The 20,615-nt window shown below is 43.1% G+C and overlaps 1 protein-coding gene across 1 annotated transcript; it reads right to left on the bottom strand.

Annotated features, from left to right (window-relative positions):
* Window positions 1-6,088: 6,088 nt before the first annotated feature.
* On the bottom strand, window positions 6,089-20,532 carry wdyhv1 (WDYHV motif containing 1). The gene is made up of 6 exons (XM_002941396.5): window positions 20,284-20,532; window positions 15,470-15,569; window positions 14,850-14,900; window positions 12,821-12,969; window positions 10,781-10,905; window positions 6,089-7,457 (listed from the first exon to the last, which is right to left on the bottom strand). The coding sequence occupies exons 1-6, from the start codon at window positions 20,352-20,354 to the stop codon at window positions 7,348-7,350; spliced, it is 606 nt and encodes a 201-aa protein (XP_002941442.1). The 5' UTR covers window positions 20,355-20,532; the 3' UTR covers window positions 6,089-7,347.
* Window positions 20,533-20,615: the final 83 nt, after the last annotated feature.

Here is a 20,615-nt window from a genome sequence, read left to right as displayed (position 1 = left end):
GTTTTAGTTCCCTCCTTTGAAAGGAGAAGAAAAGGTATAATTACTAGAGCCCTCCCTAGTGATCCGAAGTGCTTACCTAAAGGCGGCCATACACGTGAAGGTCGCCAAGCGAGCTGATCTTCTCCCGATATCCCCACCTACGGGGGAATTTGGCTAATTCGAATTAGAACACCAGAATAGGTGCAGTCGGTTTGGGGACCACATCAACGAGCCAATGCGGTCACCAATCTGACCAAATTTTTTAATCTGCCCGATCGATATCCTGCCGATTTCAGGCCAGATATCAGTCCGGCAGGCCTGTCGTTAATGCCCCTACACGGGCCGATAAGCTGCCAAATTGGTCTAAGGGACTGATATCAGCAGCTACAATCGGCCCGTGTATGGCCCACCTTAAGACCCAATGCCAATGTTGCTGTTTGCAAAAAGACAAGGGATGCACAGAATCCAGGATTTGGTTTGATTCGGCCATCCTTCAAATCATGTGACTATATCATCACATAACCACAGACGCTGAAGATTTTTAACCCTTGCATGTGCAAATTAAGGTTTAGATTCGGTATTCGGCCAAATCTTTCACAAAGTATTCAGGGTTGGGCCAGTGGATTCAGTGCCTCCCTACTAAAAACTGCCCCAGCCAGGGGTATACTATTTTAGGAGTGCTCTGCCATCTTTTTCTTTCTGGATCCTGTACAGGTGTGCATATACATGTAGGGGGAAAATAAGAGCAAATAAAAGCCCAGGACCATTATCATCAGCAGGGGTTGCCTAACATCTGTACCCCCAGTCATTATACCCTTCCTGCTCCGTTAAGAGAGTTCTAGTTCCTGTATGCATATACTTTCCTGAGGCAGTAACTGGGAGTGCAGCCCATAGTGCTTTAATGGTTTATGGTGCAATGAGGTGCAGGCACCGTGGGGTGAGTATGAGAGAATTGTGGAAAGATTATAGAACACAGAGTGCTGTCCATGTTGCAGTGAGAACAAGCTGCTTCTGTGATATTCAACCTGAATTATTTCTCTCCAATCCCAGTTACCTTTTATTCAAACACTTATGTGTTGCTGCTCCTTTCCTTTTATATGGCTGCCGATGGTCATGTCTAGACAGTGGTGAGAACAGGAAATATATAAGATTATATAGTGAGCCGTCACATTGCAACAACTCCAGCCGACACCCCCACAGATTTGCTACAAACACAAGCAAAAACAAAAAGGGAAACTGAAAGGATGATTATAATTTATTTCTGATTCGTTGTACGGTGATACAGATGTGCTGCTGATGATTTATTCTACTTAAGTTAGAGCAGCTGTTCTCAACCTCCCTAATGCCGTGACCCTAGACCATCGGAAATATGTGTTTTACAATGGTCTTAGGTGACCCCTGTGAAAGGGGCGTTCGACCCCCAAAGGGTCCCCGACCCACAGGTTGAGAACCGCTGAGTTAGAGCCCCCCTGCTAAGTAATAGCTTGCCCCCTAGAGACATGCCAGTGCAGCCTACAAGGTAAGTGTAAGTATTTAAATGGGAACTCCGGCTTCCGAACCAAAATTTGTTAAGAGCCCCACACAACCCAGAAACCCTAAATATCCCTATCCCTGTAATCTGTTCCTTCAAACAGTAGGAATAAATACCATTTTATATGCTGAAATCCAGCTGCAAAACAGTTCTACTCTTTCTGTATCATTTGAAATCCTGGCAGGGGAGGAGGGACTAAAACACTGATGTTACACATTGTAACAACTTCCCCACAGCTTACAGACAGCATGCAGGAACTACATAACCCACAATGCATTGCACTGGGATGTTCCTTTCCTTATTGACATCACGTGTGCAGCAGGGAATTGTGGGATTGGGAGGATGCAGGCTGAGGGCAGGCGAGGAGTTTTAAACTGAACTGTTCCTTTACTGTTGCCATATACGGCCTCAGTTGTGTAGACAGGTTAAAATAACAGTTTCAAATTTTTGCTAGAGACTGAGAGACTGATATGTGAATATGAAAGGGACTGAATAGAAAAAAAAGTTATAAAAATAACAATAAAACTGCAGCCGGGGTCAGTGACCCCCCATTTAAAAGCTACAAAGCGTTTGAAGAAGGCAAATAATTACGAACTATAAGAAATAAATAAGGAAGAGCAATTGAAACAGTTTCTAAGAATTCTTTATTCTATAACATAGTAGAATGCTAAATAAAACATGAACCGCCCCTTTAAAAGCATTGTTACAAGATGCCCTGTGCATTGTCCATTGTTTTATATCAGCGCAGCTTTATTTCCCCTTTAATTCTTATTGACTGTCACAGAACAAGTGCCCCGCCAGCAAACCCGACGATTTCCACACCTTTTAATATTCAGTTTTGGAAGTTACAGTTGGAACAGAAAACAGGTTTAACATTTTCTCCTAAAGTCTTACTGGGCTCCATCCAAGAAGGGATTTTGGAACTGGCAAGAAGATGTACTAAACATAACAAATATGGCCGAGCTCTGCCTGGGGAGATATTAGGGGATCATAATACATAGCGATTCCCGAGTTCTTCTCAATAACACAGTAAATCAAGCTCTCTGGTAATGTTCTCCAGAAATGAGCTACGACTTGGGGAGAGGTTTGTGTAGAATCAGCCCGGGCTGCTCTGCTGGCCACTCTGTATCTATAGCAGGGCCCCCACTATTATATAAACAGGACTCTCTGGCCTAGAGAGAGGGTGTTACTGGCCATAAACATATAAAGGTAAAATGCATAAGAGTGAGGGTATCACTCATGTATTATAAGGGATAATGTACCCCCTACTGTAAATGATAAGGATATTAGCAGTCACTGAGGGGTTCTGTGACCATATAAAGGCACAAGGCTGCAGGCTGAGTTATACAGGGAACTCTGAGTATCACTCATGTATTATAAGGGATAATGTACCCCCTACTGTAAATGATAAGGATATTAGCAGTCACTGAGGGGTTCTGTGCCCATATAAAGGCACAAGGCTGCAGGCTGAGTTATACAGGGAACTCCGAGTATCACTCATGTATTATAAGGGATAATGTACCCCCTACTGTAAATGATAAGGATATTAGAAGTCACTGAGGGGTTCTGGGCCCATATAAAGGCACAAGGCTGCAGGCTGAGTTATACAGGGAACTCTGAGTATCACTCATGTATTATAAGGGATAATGTACCCCCTACTGTAAATGATAAGGATATTAGCAGTCACTGAGGGGTTCTGTGCCCATATAAAGGCACAAGGCTGCAGGCTGAGTTATACAGGGAACTCTGAGTATCACTCATGTATTATAAGGGATAATGTACCCCCTACTGTAAATGATAAGGATATTAGCAGTCACTGAGGGGTTCTGTGCCCATATAAAGGCACAAGGCTGCAGGCTGAGTTATACAGGGAACTCCGAGTATCACTCATGTATTATAAGGGATAATGTACCCCCTACTGTAAATGATAAGGATATTAGAAGTCACTGAGGGGTTCTGGGCCCATATAAAGGCACAAGGCTGCAGGCTGAGTTATACAGGGAACTCTGAGTATCACTCATGTATTATAAGGGATAATGTACCCCCTACTGTAAATGATAAGGATATTAGCAGTCACTGAGGGGTTCTGTGCCCATATAAAGGCACAAGGCTGCAGGCTGAGTTATACAGGGAACTCTGAGTATCACTCATGTATTATAAGGGATAATGTACCCCCTACTGTAAATGATAAGGATATTAGCAGTCACTGAGGGGTTCTGTGCCCATATAAAGGCACAAGGCTGCAGGCTGAGTTATACAGGGAACTCTGAGTATCACTCATGTATTATAAGGGATAATGTACAGTAACCTTATCAGTGGGCTACGCTCACCTTGCACCCCCTGCTGTGTTAGTTGTGACAGTGGTTGGACAGGGGGGGCTTGAACTAGTAAAAAAAAATAAAATCTTCCTTAGATTAATCTGCCAACTCCAGTCTGGAGTTAATATGGAAATGCTGAATCCTTCCAAACACATGTTTGTAGGAGATATGTTTATTGAGCTTTATTCAGTGACAAAAAAGTTGTTGGCCTAAGAGAAGCACCAAGGAGCCATATTGAACTTACTCTCTCCCTTAGTACTTTTCCCATTAGCAATACGTTACTTACAGGGAACTTTCTCACAATTAATCCTTTCACAGGGGACACACTCCAATCGCTCCATCCCTAATCGCTCCAAGTTCCTTTCAATACTGCAGAGCAAGCAAGGCCCAGCTTTCCAGAGGGAAGGGAACCTATTTAGAATGTTTTTCTTCTTCAGAAAGCTATTGTATTGGTCTTAGATCCATTCATACAATGGCAACTATGTATTTCTATATTCCTGCTGGTGCGAGTCTATGATGGCTTAGGTTTCTGCCTCCATTGTTGTCATATCTCTCCCTTATGGGCAGCACCTAATTGTTCCATATGGGAGAAAAAAAGGAAAGTTGTGACCAGCCCAACTGGGACCAGTACAGGCAAGACTTTAGCTGAACTTACACCTTGGTCTCTCCATCATCAGTGCCGCCTGGGCAAGCAAATGCCATGTACAGAATTTTTTTGCCAAGGTATGTACTGTGCAAGCTCCAGGACTGAAGATTGCTGGGGAACCAGGAGAGCATGGCAATGTGGAGCTGAGACTTAAAGTACCCCATACTGGTGCATAAAGTGCCGCCATCAGAAACTTTGGGGCTCCATACAAGTTATTCATATGGGGCCCCCATGAACACAAGCCTCCCCTTGTGTGTGCAACAGCTGATGTTACTCTGTAATAACAGGTTCATATAAAGAGGTCCATTGATTAATGTACTAATAGATTCAATTTTCAGCAAATAATTTTTTTTTTTTTTTTAAATGATTCCACTTTCTCTGTAATAATAAAACAGTACCTGTACTTGATCCCAACTAAGATATAATTACCCCTTATTGGGGGCAGAACAGCCCTATTGGGTTTATTTAATGGTTAAATGATTCCCTTTTCTCTGTAATAATAAAACAGTACCTGTACTTGATCCCAACTAAGATATAATTACCCCTTATTGGGGGCAGAACAGCCCTATTGGGTTTATTTAATGGTTAAATGATTCCCTTTTCTCTGTAATAATAAAACAGTACCTGTACTTGATCCCAACTAAGATATAATTACCCCTTATTGGGGCAGAACAGCCCTATTGGGTTTATTTCATGGTTAAATGACTCCCTTTTCTCTGTAATAATAAAACAGTACCTGTACTTGATCCCAACTAAGATATAATTACCCCTTATTGGAGGCAAAACAATCCTATTGGGGTAATTTAATGTTAATATTATTTTTTAGTAGACTTGTGAACGGTGATCCAGATTATGGAAAAAACCCTTATCCGGAAAATCCCAAGTCCCAAGCATTCTGGATAATAGATCCCATACCTGTATTTATCCACAGACAGTCCTAACTAGGGACAAGAAAACGCCTCTCTGGCTTCTGTAGGTACCTACAGTGAACGCCCATCACCAATGATTCCCCTACAGCCCCACCAGTTACATACACTGAGGGGCCACTCTCTGCTTACAGGTGGCACAATCATTGTTTCAGTTATTTCCAGAAAAATGCGCCCAAGATAATTATAGGACTATATGCTCAGATGGAGGGCTGAAGGATTTTGGAGAAATCTGGGGCATGTTTTCACTCTCGTTTTGCTAAATACGCTCCAGAGATTTGTGTAAAACATGTAGTATGGGAATCCTGATGTCTGATAAAAATGGCAATAAAAATGAGTTATGCATAAACGAACCCTTAACAGTAATCTAATGATAAAAATATTCTTTTCTGAGCCCTATTTCTGGTTAGTGTTCCATCTGTCACTGAGCCTTCCATCCATTTTCCAATATGTTGTGCAAAAGGTTCTACTCTCCATCCCCAGGGTCTCCCAGCTCTTACACAATGAAGCGCTGCAACAAAATCTCTTTCTCTTCCAAAAACATTTTGAAGACTCAAAGTGGCAGCCGCTGTTCTTCTCAAACCTCAAGTGGAGAAATGTCAGATTTGTGCAAACCTATGAGATCAGTTACCATATTTCTTACACTTCAAATGTACCCAATAACCCAAAGAATAAAAACGTGGCAATATGTATTTGTAAATCAGTATAATTCTCTTGGCATATGGTACTCGCCATACATCTAAATCAATAAAGCAATAAAATTGAGCTTCACTTGTGTGTTTTTTTACTTTCATATAGGACATCTTTTATTGTGCTTATTTATTTCACTTACTGTATAACAGACTTTTCTTAAGAACATGGGCAAATGAATACGGTTTCATTCAGAGCAATCCTGACCCTTGTCACTGCATATTAACCCTATAAACTAAGCCATCATGGTGACTGAATGGGGACAAGAATTTTGTTTTTGCAAACAGATCCAGGAGCTCTGCTAGACAATTTTTGCTATATTTCTTCCGGTTAGGATATTAAATTCTTGGATATTAGGATATATGTTGATTTTATTTGCGTCACTTTGAAGCTATTCGTGTTTCCTCTTCCCATTATAGCCACATCTTCTATTCAGGCTGGCTTGCCACAATATTTCACTACAGCCGTCTTAATTTATATTATAATCCCAAACGAAAGGACAGAACGGGATGTGGTCTGACAGATCAGGAGCGCGGTATACCGTTACTGGGTCATGGTCAGTTGTAAATGGACTGACCACAACCCAAATATTGCTGTGACATTATATAAAAGTATGCAGTCATGGTTGCTCCCCTTCATTAACTTCATTTCAGTAACCAGTCCAAATTATTTCAGCCAATAAGGAGCACATACCAAGACACCTATTTTCAGTCAATGTTGTATTGCTGCAGTGCTGTACAGCACTAATCAAGGTAGATAAAAGGCTTGTGGCAGCCTGAAATGTATCTGAATTTTTTCTGGCAATTAGTGCCCTACAATTCAGCAGGAACAGCCTCCTAAGCTTCACAGAGACAGCGTATAACTGTGGCAGAATAGATATCCCTACACAATTCTGCAAGACTGTCCCCTATGTTTTTCTATAGCCAGCAGAAACATACCATAAAAAATATGCCACCGTTATGTATTGCCGTAATTGCTGCAATATTTGAAGGTATAGTTGCCCTTAAAGTACCAATTACTGCCAGCGCTGGTGAAAAACATTGTATATAAAGTAGAGCTTTCAGATGGAACTGCTTAATCCGGCAGGCACAGGGATTAAATTCATTTTATCTGAATTTGACACCCAAGTGCAACTCCTGGAACACTCGGAGAGATGAATTAATCATGTGGACTGGAAACTTTAAGAACAATGGCTTCTTACTTCCTCAGCCACAGTGGGCATTGCTGCTTTCACAAAACCTTTCAATGATTTGTGAATCAGACTGTTGCGTCACCAAAGCGTTCTGTAAACTCTGCCAAGGAATATACTGTGCCCCATCCAACCTCAGGGTTCATGCTGATAAAATCGCCCAAGTTCATTGTGGATTCTAGAAAGAAAAACAATTAAGGGAATGGAAATCTAATTAAACTGGAAGAACACATATGTGCTACACTAAAATGCTGTATCTTGAAAGGTCACTTTAATCTAAGATTGTAACACTGTAGGAAGGTGACGAGAATTAATAATAAAGGCGGTGGCTAGCCTGAGAGACAATGGCACGGCTAATAATTATCAGTAGAAATAAAAAGCAGAAGGAAAATATACTATTCACAATCACTTTGGGGGAAGTACGTCCCACCAATATATAATTAATTTCTCCCGATTTTATATTTTCTGGTTTTTACACCAATTTTTACTGGTTCCCTAAAATGTAAAATGGGGGTTTTATTGTATAGGCTACAGCTGACTGATAACTCTCTGTGCTGGCTTTGAAAAAACCTAGAGAGCTATCCCTGCTAAACCCCAAGTGGCGGAGTCCAATGGAGAGTAAGATTTTTTTAGACCAGTTTTGCTGATGATGCCTGTTATGTTGTGAAGCACCTACCCAACTGCTAGGCCATACCCCAATCTGTGTTCTTAAAGGGAAATTATAACATGATAGGGTTTGGATACTTGTGGCCTGCCAGTCATCCCATAGGCAGGCACATACACGGGCAGATATGCTGTCTGAAGTGACCTTTAGTCACTTATAGAGAAGGTCAGATTACTTGTGGATAATAACTTTAGCTGTAGGAAGTAAAGCCAATCAGAAGCAGAAAGGGTCAGCAACGTACTGTCCCGTATTTTATGAGTATAAATTTACAGAGGTTCTTAGGGTTCATGGAAGAGAGGGTGATTCTCCCCCTTTACAGAGAACTGGTAATGTCCCATCAAGCAACTGCAGTGACGGTTTGGTCTGCAATACTTAAAGGAACAGTAACACCAAAAAATGAAAGAGCTTTAAAGTAATAAAAATATAATGCACTGTTGCCCTGCACTGGTAAAACTGGTGTGTTTGCTACAGTAACACTACTATAATTTATATAATAAGCTGCTGTGTAGCCATGGGGGCAGCCATTCAAGCTGGAAAAAAGGAGAAAAGGCACAGGTTACATAGCAGATAACAGATAAGCTCTGTAGAATACAATAGTGTTTTCTCTGTTATCTGCTATGTGCCTGTGCCTTTTCTCCTTTGAATGGCTGCCTCCATGGCTACACAGCAGCTTATTTATATAAATTATAGTAGACTTTTTGAAGTAAACACACAACTTTTACCAGTGCAGGGCAGCAGCACATTATATTTTAGTTACTTTTATACACTTTCATTTTTTGGTGTTACTGTTCCTTTAAAAGAGACATTGCTCAAAATAAAAGAGCCCAGAGTAGAGCAAATAGGCTGATATGAGGTATCCAAGTTCTTAGTTCTAAACAAAAGGCTGGACAGTTGTAACTGTTTTCAATGGTGAATAGGAGCTTAAGGAGGTAGAGTTGTAATGATGCAGAGTTACTTGATAAAGTGTCTGTAATCGTTTGGATCAGTGCTGTCCAACTTCTGCGGTGCCGAGGGCCGGAATTTCTCTAGCATACATGGTGGAGGGCCGCTAATTGAAGCCAGTGTTGGCCACTCCCCCTTTTTTGAACCACACCCACTTCGAGCCACACCCATTTTATCACAATGGTGGTAGTGCAGCAAAAACCCAAATGTTTGGTCCTCACTCCAGGGATATCACCAGTTATTCATATATGAAAGAATTATATTATGTCATATTAAGACACACCCTTAAATCCATATGCCTCCTCCTCCCCTGTGGATAGCACAGCAACCCTCAGCAACATAATTACACACCTTAGGGACCATTTAATGGCTGTTTCCAACTACTAACAAACTCCCAGAACAAACCCCTGCCAGGTTCACCTTTCACAGGCAGCATAGGGCAGGCAGAGTATGGCACACAGACAGCACTCTGCCTCCCTTGTGCCATAAGCTCTTTTGGGCAGGGTCCTCTTCACCTCTTGTATCGGTTATTGGTTCATATGTTACTCTGTATGTCCAATGTATGAAACCCACTTATTGTACAGCTCTGTGGAATATGTTGGTGCTTTATAAATGAATGTTAATAATAATAATACTCTGCCTGCCCTATGCTGCCTGTGTGTGCCATACTCGGCCTGCCCTATGCTGCCTGTGTGTGCCATACTCTGCCTGCCCTTAGCTACCTGTGTGTGCCATACTCTGCCCTATGCTGCCTATGTGCCATACTCTGCCCTATGCTGCCTATGTGCCATACCCTCCCTGCCCTATGCTGCCTATGTGCCATACTATGCCTGCCCTATGCTGTCTGTGTGTTCCATACCCTCCCTGCCCTATACTGCCTATGTGCCATACTCTGCCTGCCCTATGCTGTCTGTGTGTGCCATACCCTCCCTGCCCTATACTGCCTATGTGCCATACTTTGCCTACCCTATGCTGCCTATGTGCCATACTTTGCCTACCCTATACTGCCTATGTGCCATACTTTGCCTACCCTATGCTGTCTGTGTGTGCCATATTCACAGGCAGCATAGTCCAGGCATTACATACAATTTTTGAGGTGTGAACAGGTGAACAATGTGGATGATTACAGCCTGAGCCTGAGGTGTGAACACTGCAAGGGGTGAACAATGCAGAAACTAAAAGGTGTGAACAACACAGGGGATTACATGTTTAAACAATACAGGGGGATTACAGCAGTTAATCTCAGTACTGATACTATTTTAAGTTTACACAAAGGTAAGCCATCAAAGCAGCCAGACAGGTGGGGGGCCACACAGAGGGGGGTCCGCCCGCGGGCCACCAGTTGGACAGCACTGGTTTGGATGATTGGAGTTCCTTCCTAAAGCATGTGTATTGGCAGATACATTAGATGCCCTTTTAGTGAGAAAATACTATTCAGTCAAGCACAATGTTGGTCCAGGGATAGGCCTAATTGCCCGTTAGAAGCTATAAAGGTTTTTTTCTCTTTATGTGGCAAACTGGAGACTAACTCAAATAAGTTCATTTTGCCTTCTTCTGAATCATCTAAAAGTTAGCATTTAGCTGGGAAAAAGGTTGAACTTGATGGATGTGTCTATTTTCAAACTCAACTACCATAAATTGGGGACTGTGGCTATTTTCTCCGTTGTCAGTGACTTTAAAATATAGTTAAGACAGAGGTTAATTACATCTAACACCTTATGATAGTAAGCATGGTAGGGTCCTTAGAGTGTTAGCACCAAAAAGGAATGAACTGCTGTGAATGAGAAAGAATTGCTCACTAGGTCCCTGGGAAATCTGAGCAATGCAGCACTTTGCTCCTGAGAAAGAACATAAATAATGAGTAATATAAGAGATGATATGAACAGGGTACTTACCAGCAGTTTGTATACATGGATATGGAGGAGGAGGCTTTGTCCAGTTACTACTCGAGTCTCTCATATGTGAGCGATCAGATGCAAAAGTCTGCAGAAATTCACGTGCCCCTACCACACGCAGCTTTCTAGGTTAGGAACATAAAGTGCAAACGACTGCAGATGATTAAACATGGAACAATACGTTCAGTTTAGGCAACTGGCAAAGCACAGAGTTACGATATGTCCAGTTCGGGTAATTTAAAAAGAACATTTTAGTTATTTTTTTTTTTTTTAGTTTATTTTCTAAGTTTGTGTTATGCAGAATAGCAATGTTCATCATTACTAATCATCAGTAAGATGATGATAAATCCAGGAACTTTCTGAAACTCACTAGCTAAAAAAAAAAACATGGACAACTGCAGGCGATAAACTGTTGTTCCCATGTGATTGTAATTTTGTCATCTGTGCTATAATGTCAATATACAAATTAGGCTTCTGGACGCAGTATGCCGCTGAAATGTGCTTTATTTTGTTTATTTTCCTTTTATTTAATTTAAACTTGCAGAAATAAATCTGCTCTGCGGTACAATAAAATGCCAGTAGAATTGATATGCGCTGTGAACTCACTTAAAGCTACGGACAAACGCAGCGGTAGGATTTAGATCAACAAATATAAACCTCACTGCTGAAATAGTGGTTTGGTGCTGGAAAACAACTGAGCCCTCGTTATAAATATATAAAAAATAAATTTAGCCTGCAATACTCTTGTACTGGTGCATGTAAATGTTTCCCACTGAAGGAGATCTTATGCTTTTTAGCTGGCCCCATCAAACTAGGTATACATGTAACTTACTGGAGTATAGAAATAATTTTTTCCTTTAGTTAAAAAAATTAAAAAAACTCCCACTACCACTGCTGTTTTTCCGCCTGAAACCTTTCTGCCTTGCTGCTCCTTACATATGGAATGCCATCCCTGAATTCTTATGGAGAGAGCCTTCCTTTACTCTCTTCAGAACTCAAAGACTCCCCCTGGGAGCACTCACACAACACCTGACCCAGTTCTGGCACTTATGTGTCACCCACTGTAACCTGTAGCACTAAATTCCCTCCTATTTGTGCCTGTACGTTACCCTCCCAGGGCAGGGAACTTTTGTCCTCATGTCTCTTTGACACTTAACTCCCTGGATTCCTTAATGCAAATGTATTTTGTATTTATTTGTATTTCTGATTATACTTGTATGTATTTATTTATCTATTATTGTAACGACCCCCTGTTTGTTGTATTAATTTATTGTTCTGCTGTACAGAGCTGCATGCATAAGTAGCGCTATATAAATAAAGGTATACATACCTACCTCCACACAAATACATATACTGTGGCAATATTCTGCCACCTAGTGACGATTTATAGTACTGCAAATGAGTAATGGTTCTAGAACCCAGTGCCACAGGGCTAACTAGAGGTTTTACCAATACTAAAATACAGGTATGGGATCTTTTGTCAGGAAACCTGTTATCCAGAGAGTTCAGAATTACAGAATTAAGCACATAATTCTAATTATTAAAAATGATTTCCTTTTTTTCTCTGTAGTAATAAAACAGTACCTTGCACTTGATGGTAACTAAGTTGTATGAATCCATATTGGTGGCAAAACAATCCTATTGGGTTTATTTAATGGTCAAATCATATTTAGCAGCCTTAAGGTATGGAGATCCAAAAAGTCCCAATTATTCTGGTTAACATATCCTATACCTGTATAGTGAAATTGGCAATGATTTGACTTATTCCCTCATTCATTTCTTTAGCCTAGCTACAGTGGCTTCTTCTCAGCAGCTATTGGGTCTGCCTAGCTAGTTATTTAGTTATTTTGGTTAATAAACCAATTAGTTACATCTGCAAGTGTTTGTAATCATAAAACCAATGAAGACTGTTAGGTAGATTTAGACATGTTTATGTTATGTTTATGTATGATTATTTTCTGATTTAGATCATGTGGTAACAAAGAAACTATATAATAGGCAAGCAAGTTCTATAAATGAGTTAAAATATATATATCTTACCTTTTAAAATCACAGTGGATGTTAGTGTCAGATTTGAGGGCTTCCCTTATATAGGCATTACATGAGCTGGGAAAGGCCAGGGTGGTGTCCAGATCATAAACAAAATTCCCATCTCTTGCAGACTCACGCAGCAATATAACATGATAATCCTGGAAATAACAATTCATTATTATCATATTTCGATACGTTATTGTAGTTCAATATTGATCTGCTCCGCTTTGCACTTATAACAGCTGTAGTTCAATGACAGAATTACTGCCACAGGCATTAAAACAGCTAACAGCTAATTTTAAATAAGCTACAAAAGGTCTTATTCTTAGCAAAATTTCAAATGGTATTAAGTGTTAGTAATTAGTTGCCTTATTCTTCTTCCTCTTGTTTTCTCTGCTTTCAAATGGGTGTCACTGACGCTTGCAGCTTCGGTAAATTGAACCCTAGCAACCAGATACCTGCTGAAATTCCAAACCAGAGAGCTGATGAACACAATGCTAATTCACAAAATTGCAAATCTTATCAGAGTATCATTGTCTCTAACTGACTAAACTTTCCCTTTAGGCCAGTGATCCCCAACCCCTTGGATGTTGCTCTCAGTGCCCCCAAACCAGGGAGTTATTTTTGAATTCCTGACTTGGGGGCAAGTTTTGGTTGAATAAAAACAAGATTTCCTACCAAATAAAGCCCCTGTAAGCTGATAGGGTGCATAGAGGCCCCTAATAGCCAATCACAGCCCTTATTTGGCTCCTCCATGAACTTTTATGGTGCTTGTGTTGCTCCTCAAGTCTTTTTACATTTGACTGTGGCTCACGAGTAAGAAAGGTTGGGGACCCCTGCTTTAGGCAGTGGTGTAATGATAGAGTTCCGGTCCCCCCCTGTCCCCCTACGACTGCAGGGTCTACTTCCTCTATAGCTAAGACAATCTCCCAACCCACTCTCCTACCTGGATGTGAGCAGCAGGAAGCAGGGAATGTGAGTGGGCGGGGAGGGTTTGAGGGTGCACCGGGCCCCTCCAAATATTTTCTGGGATGGGGGGGGCTGGTGCCTTATTGTTAAGCCACTGACTTTAGGAAATTAATTAAACTCTCTGTGCCCCAGGGCTATAACACCCTGGAGCAAAATGGTGCTCTTGGGAAGAACTGAGGTGAACAATATTGAGAAGAGCTCTGAAACACTAAGGAGAGCATTTTTGTTTTGGGTGAATACCTGTTTCTGCCAAGCAAACTATTTTCAATAGTAAATGGAGGCAATTGAGAAAGAGTATTTTGACCACCTAGATAATGAAAAATACCACATGCACACCCAGGCCTCTATACTGTTTTTGCTCTAATAAATAGTTTGGCACTAGTTCCCCTTGGATGAGCTTTGTGTGCCAGTAGCCTTTCTTTTAAAAGGGTATTTTGACCACCACCACATTCTGTTCTGAGTTGTAGGGTGACCAGATCACTTGAAAATTCAGGGCCACGTCTAAAGAACCCAGCTAGCAGCACCAAACTGATTGCAGTTGATATCAAATGCAATCAGTGCTGCCCTGCAACATGTATTTATTAGGCATGTCCCTGTTGTCACCCTAGTTTAAAACAACATGTGTGGTATTGGCCTTTAGCACCAAACGAAATGAGACTGCAACTGAATTGTATGCCACCTTTGTTTCCCCCCATTGAATCAATCATGGGTGGACTAACTACTATCCACCTAGTGATGTGAGAGATGCCTCATGCATTCTCCTAAAGCAGCTGCAGTTCTGCTAGCCAGAAGGTTTACCAGCCTAATGTTACAGTTTTACTACTTCACAGGACAGGAACTATACACAAATGAAAAGAAGCAGAGGCTGAAAGAATAACAACATTGTAGAGATTTCTAGGAGCAAAGCAAAATTTTAAGGCCCTCTAGGCCATTGGGTCCTCTAAACACCTGGACCTTCCAGCAGCTGCAGCATCTGCTGTAAAAGTCGTAATATTCCTGTGTATCACCTGTGCACATCAGCTAATACAGATAAGGCAAAATATATTTTCTACAAAGGCTGATTACTCACCCATATTACAGGCCCATCCCCTTTCGCAGATTTCTGCTTCCAAATGGGTATCTGAAAGAAGAACATAGCAATGAGAGTATTCTCACCAACCTGACTTTTTATGGCTTTGTTTCTGTACTTCTGCACATACGTATAATATCTTGCATAAGCCTCCCAAGAACTAATATACAAGCCAGGCATGTTGTACTGCAGGACAGACACAGAAGGAAATGTATTATGTGGCAAACTCTGGAACAGAATATTGTGGAAAACAGCTTACTAGGCCCGAATGTACATTAGTATTCAGGTGCAACTGCATTACCAGGAATAGTATTAGGAGCGGAAATCTGGAGCTTCAGCATCACAGTGAGACCCTTGGGGGGGAAAAAGGATATTTTAAAGTGTATATATTTAGAATATTTGCAGTACATCAGTGTTGCCCAAGCAGCTCTCAGTATCTCAACCCTTAGATTGGGGCTTTACCCTCTCTGCAATGCCCTGATTCTCCACATCACCAAGGCAGGACTTGCACACAGCATCTTGGTGCATCACACATAAAACACAAGGGGCAATTTACTAACATAAGTGCAACCCAGAATGCCCAGTCAGCAATATGTTCTGTATCCATGCTGTCATCTTACCATCTTGTTTTCATTGGATATAAACACAGCTGAGAACTCATCCAGATCACAAGGTCGCTGGTCTCGGATATACTCGCATAGCTTCCACACATTTTCTTCACTTTAAAGAGAGAGAGGAAAAAAAACCTTAGTTTTGAAATGGTTTTATTAGGACTTTTCTTGCAATCTAGTGAACAAAATATTGTGTTGTGTTTAGGCAGTTTACAACACAGCTGTTTAAAAAATCCTACATACAACTCACCATACAGTATATACATCATTGGAGGTTTCTAAGCCCCTCATAGGATTAGCAGAGTGACAGAGATAAGGCAAAGGAAACAATCCAATGGCAGGTTAAATTGTGGGATTTGATGAAAGGTGGATGCATTAAAGGTGGCCATACACAGGCCAATTTTAGCTGCCCATATAAGTCCTTAAGACCATTTTGTCAGCTTATCTGCCCATGTATAGGCACCAACAATGGACCTCCCTGAAATCGGCTAGAGCTCGATCAGGCAGGTTTGATTTTTACGTTAGATTGGGGACCGCAACGGCTCATTGATATGGTCCCCGAACCAACAGTGACTATGCCCACCATTTTATTTAGTCCAATATCACACACCCATAGGTGGGCATATAGGAAAAAGATCTGCTCTCTTGGTGAGCTCATCAAGTGAGCAGATCTTAAGGCTGCCATACACGGGCCGATTCAGCAGCCTATCAGCACTAAAGACAGGCATGCTCGACCGACATCTGGCCTGAAATCAGCCAGATATCGATCGGGCAGGTTTAAAAATCAGTCTGATTGGGACCCGCAGCGGCCCGAACCGACCGACGCCTATACCCATCATTTTAATTCGATCGTTTGGCCCCAGGGTCAAATGACCGAATTAGCCTGATATCGGGAGAAGATCCGATCCACGTCAAGCGATCGGATCTTAGTGTGTATGGCCACCTTTACAGTGTATGGCAACCTTAAGGCTCAAGAGGGAAGCCTGTGTATATGGTGGCAACCCACACAAACATAAGGAGGACATACCAACACAGATTTTGTTTAATTGGAAATGAAAGAGCTTACCAGTGCATAACACTGCGCCCTGTGCTATCATGCTATATGTGATGAGCTACCAAGCTGGCTTTCTCCAAACCTTACTGAAGACAACTTGATAAGGCTTGGAAGATTAGTACATAGGGGGTAGGAGGTGACATAAATAGATGCTGCTTATAACAGGCAGCTGCACTACACTCTTATGTCCCTAAACTACATATACTCTCTACACCAGAACTCAATGAACCTACACCTGTACACAGCAAGGTGACTCTGCCACCCATCAGCGCAGCACTTATCTCTAACCAACTGGCACATTCATTCAGGTAACCCCAAATGTGGCCTGCATGAGGAGTGCCTAAGGGTAAAGACACACTGGGCTACTAGTAGCAGCTACTTTTTCACATCTACTAAACTCCAGAAAATCCCCTGCCATAGACAATAATGAGAATTGCATCTGCTAAAACACACGTAGAGACAATTATCAGTAAATGATCGGCATTGTCTATTTTAGTAGCCACGACAAGTAGCTGCTACTAGTAGCCCTATGAGTCTTCACCCTAAGGGGCACATTTATCAAAATATGTCCCAATACAAAAAAAATCATATTTTTTCGAAAGTTTACAACGTTTGCCTATTTTCTGCAATATTTTTGTTAATTTGCCCGACTTTTTTGTACTTTGCGTGACAAAATTGTATTGTCACAACGAGTACGAAAGCTCAGAAGCTCAAGCTTTGTTATCGTGACTTTCCTTGGGCCGGGTTGAAGCTGCAGAGTGCCATTGAGCCCTATGGGAGACTTTCCTTGGGCCCGGTTGGAGCTGCAGAGTGCCATTGAGCCCTATTGGAGACTTTCCTTGGGCCAGGTTGGAGCTGCAGAGTGCCATTGAGCCCTATGGGAGACTTTCCTTGGGCCGGGTTGGAGCTGCAGAGTGCCATTGAGCCCTATGGGAGACTTTCCTTGGGCCGGGTTGGAGCTGCAGAGTGCCATTGAGCCCTATGGGAGACTTTCCTTGGGCCAGGTTGGAGCTGCAGAGTGCCATTGAGCCCTATGGGAGGCTTTCCTTGGGCCGGGTTGGAGCTGCAGAGTGCCATTGAGCCCTATGGGAGACTTTCCTTGGGCCAGGTTGGAGCTGCAGAGTGCCATTGAGCCCTATGGGAGGCTTTCCTTGGGCCGGGTTGGAGCTGCAGAGTGCCATTGAGCCCTATGGGAGGCTTTCCTTGGGCCGGGTTGGAGCTGCAGAGTGCCATTGAGCCCTATGGGAGACTTTCCTTGGGCCGGGTTGGAGCTGCAGAGTGCCATTGAGCCCTATGGGAGGCTTTCCTTGGGCCGGGTTGGAGCTGCAGAGTGCCATTGAGCCCTATGGGAGGCTTTCCTTGGGCCGGGTTGGAGCTGCAGAGTGCCATTGAGCCCTATGGGAGGCTTTCCTTGGGCCGGGTTGGAGCTGCAGAGTGCCATTGAGCCCTATGGGAGACTTTCCTTGGGCCGGGTTGGAGCTGCAGAGTGCCATTGAGCCCTATGGGAGACTTTCCTTGGGCCGGGTTGGAGCTGCAGAGTGCCATTGAGCCTTATGGGAGACTTTCCTTGGGCCGGGTTGGAGCTGCAGAGTGCCATTGAGCCCTATGGGAGACTTTCCTTGGGCCGGGTTGGAGCTGCAGAGTGCCATTGAGCCCTATGGGAGACTTTCCTTGGGCCGGGTTGGAGCTGCAGAGTGCCATTGAGCCCTATGGGAGACTTTCCTTGGGCCGGGTTGGAGCTGCAGAGTGCCATTGAGCCCTATGGGAGACTTTCCTTGGGCCGGGTTGGAGCTGCAGAGTGCCATTGAGCCCTATGGGAGACTTTCCTTGGGCCAGGTTGGAGCTGCAGAGTGCCATTGAGCCCTATGGGAGACTTTCCTTGGGCCGGGTTGGAGCTGCAGAGTGCCATTGAGCCCTATGGGAGGCTTTCCTTGGGCAGGGTTGGAGCTGCAGAGTGCCATTGAGCCCTATGGGAGACTTTCCTTGGGCCGGGTTGGAGCTGCAGAGTGCCATTGAGCCCTATGGGAGACTTTCCTTGGGCCGGGTTGGAGCTGCAGAGTGCCATTGAGCCCTATGGGAGACTTTCCTTGGGCCGGTTGGAGCTGCAGAGTGCCATTGAGCCCTATGGGAGGCTTTCCTTGAGCCAAGTTGGAGCTGCAGAGTGCCATTGAGCCCTATGGGAGACTTTCCTTGGGCCGGGTTGGAGCTGCAGAGTGCCATTGAGCCCTATGGGAGACTTTCCTTGGGCCGGGTTGGAGCTGCAGAGTGCCATTGAGCCCTATGGGAGACTTTCCTTGGGCCAGGTTGGAGCTGCAGAGTGCCATTGAGCCCTATGGGAGACTTTCCTTGGGCCGGGTTGGAGCTGCAGAGTGCCATTGAGCCCTATGCGATGCTTCCAAAATCATGCACTGAAGGATCAAAGTCAGAAAGGTTTTCCCACCGTTTACGATCGTTTGAATACGAAAATTTCATGACTATCACAAACGATCGTTTCAAAACAAAAATTTCGGATTGTAAGTACGAAATTTTCGTATTCAAACGAAAGGAGATTTTGTGACTTTCGCAATGATCAGAAATTATTGGATTTCGTGAGTCATACTTTAATGAATCTGGCCCTAAGTGTTAATATTTCCAAGATCTCATTTTATCTTATTTTATTTAGGTTTCCATATGGCGACAGACACAGGTGTTTCTCTCTCAGTTTGTGGCAACTCCGAGCCCTGCAGTCGGCCTATAGCTACGGTTGCAGCAGCACATTATATTTTAGTTACTTTTATACACTTTCATTTTTTGGTGTTACTGTTCCTTTAAGCTATCCCCTACAGGTTTAGTCCGGTTGACCACTCCCCTTGGCAGACTATATAGTGTCTTGCACAAGGGAGTGTCTTCCTCTTTGGCTGCCCCTGTCTCAGGCATCAGTCCATTGAGCCTGGGTGCAGACGGCCCCAGTAAAAGCCACTTATATCATCTGAAGTCGGGGACAGGGCCCCGTGAATGAGGAGAAGACAGTATAGCAGCATATTTCATAGCACCCTCTAGGAGTGGTGAGTTCAGACAGAACTATATAGAACGAGCAGCCATTTGCTCCATCCAGGATAATAGCAAAGGAGTAGTCTTCCTAACAGGCATTACTGGCCTTAGATTAGGGACACAGAAGTGCTAGGGGAATAGGTTAGCAAATATGCCTTGCCCTAACCTCCACCAGAGCATGGGACTATGCCGGTGAGCTTTCCTACCTATCACGCTGTTGTTGTTCTACCTGCCCAAACCTCTTGATGAGAAGGGATACACAGGGGAGCATCATATTTCTGCTATTTATCAATTTTACATCAACTGTATAACTGCATACTGTTCTGCATCTATTGAGTATTGAATACCCTGAATACCGTTGTCTTGGACAAATAAAGTATTATCCAGTTCATTCATAAGAATCCTCTGGCGTCCATTTCTATCTATTGCACCACACTACCTCAGCTAGTTGTAGTTCAACAACACCCTCAGCTCCATTAATACCTCCCACTTAGCTCTACAGCACGCTACTAGCCTGGGTTGGCCATATTATAGCCAAACAAGTGTTACAGAGGTATTGTACAGCGCTGCGGGATATGTTGGCGCTTTATAAATAAATGTTAATAATAATAATAGGGGGGATTATGGAATTGCCTTTAGACAGGAGTAGGAGGGCTGCAGGCAGAAAATCTCATAGCTGCTGGTTTTGAGGGGACCCATAAACCTATAGGGCCAGTTGTGCCCTTCCCCCCAAGCTTACCAGTAGCAGCCGGTATAGTGACAGTCACTGCGCCCCGGCAATAGGGACGGGACCTGGGCTGCCTGCTCCATAGCTCTCCCCCTGCACCACAGCCGCCTTCCATTCAGCTGTCACAATAACAAGGAAGCCACCGGGTGCTACAGCCTAAACATTCCCCCGGAAACTGCTACCCACTATATTCTCCCTCCTAAGCTGGCTTTAAGCCGTCACCGGTCCCGACTGTCTAATCACAAGTCAAACACTTTTTCCACACACAACGAATCCTTATTATTCAACGTCACTATAAATATTGCAGTTGTCGCCGCTGTAAAGTCCCTGCGTTCGCCGAAAAC

The sequence above is a fragment of the Xenopus tropicalis genome, chromosome 6, assembly GCF_000004195.4.
Source record: "Xenopus tropicalis strain Nigerian chromosome 6, UCB_Xtro_10.0, whole genome shotgun sequence".
NCBI classification, from domain to species: domain Eukaryota; kingdom Metazoa; phylum Chordata; class Amphibia; order Anura; family Pipidae; genus Xenopus; species Xenopus tropicalis.
Note: the sequence above shows the minus strand (reverse complement) of the source record. Positions and strands in the feature narration are given on the sequence as shown.

Coding starts and splice junctions, on each gene's coding strand:
- wdyhv1 (XM_002941396.5), bottom strand. CDS start 20,354: ATGGAGCAGGCAGCCCAGGTCCCGTCCCTATTGCCGGGGCGCAGTGAC. Junction 15,570..20,283: donor CACTATACCGGCTGCTACTG/GTAAGCTTGGGG, acceptor CTCTCTTTAAAG/TGAAGAAAATGTGTGGAAGC. Junction 12,970..14,849: donor GGGATGGGCCTGTAATATGG/GTGAGTAATCAG, acceptor TGTTATTTCCAG/GATTATCATGTTATATTGCT.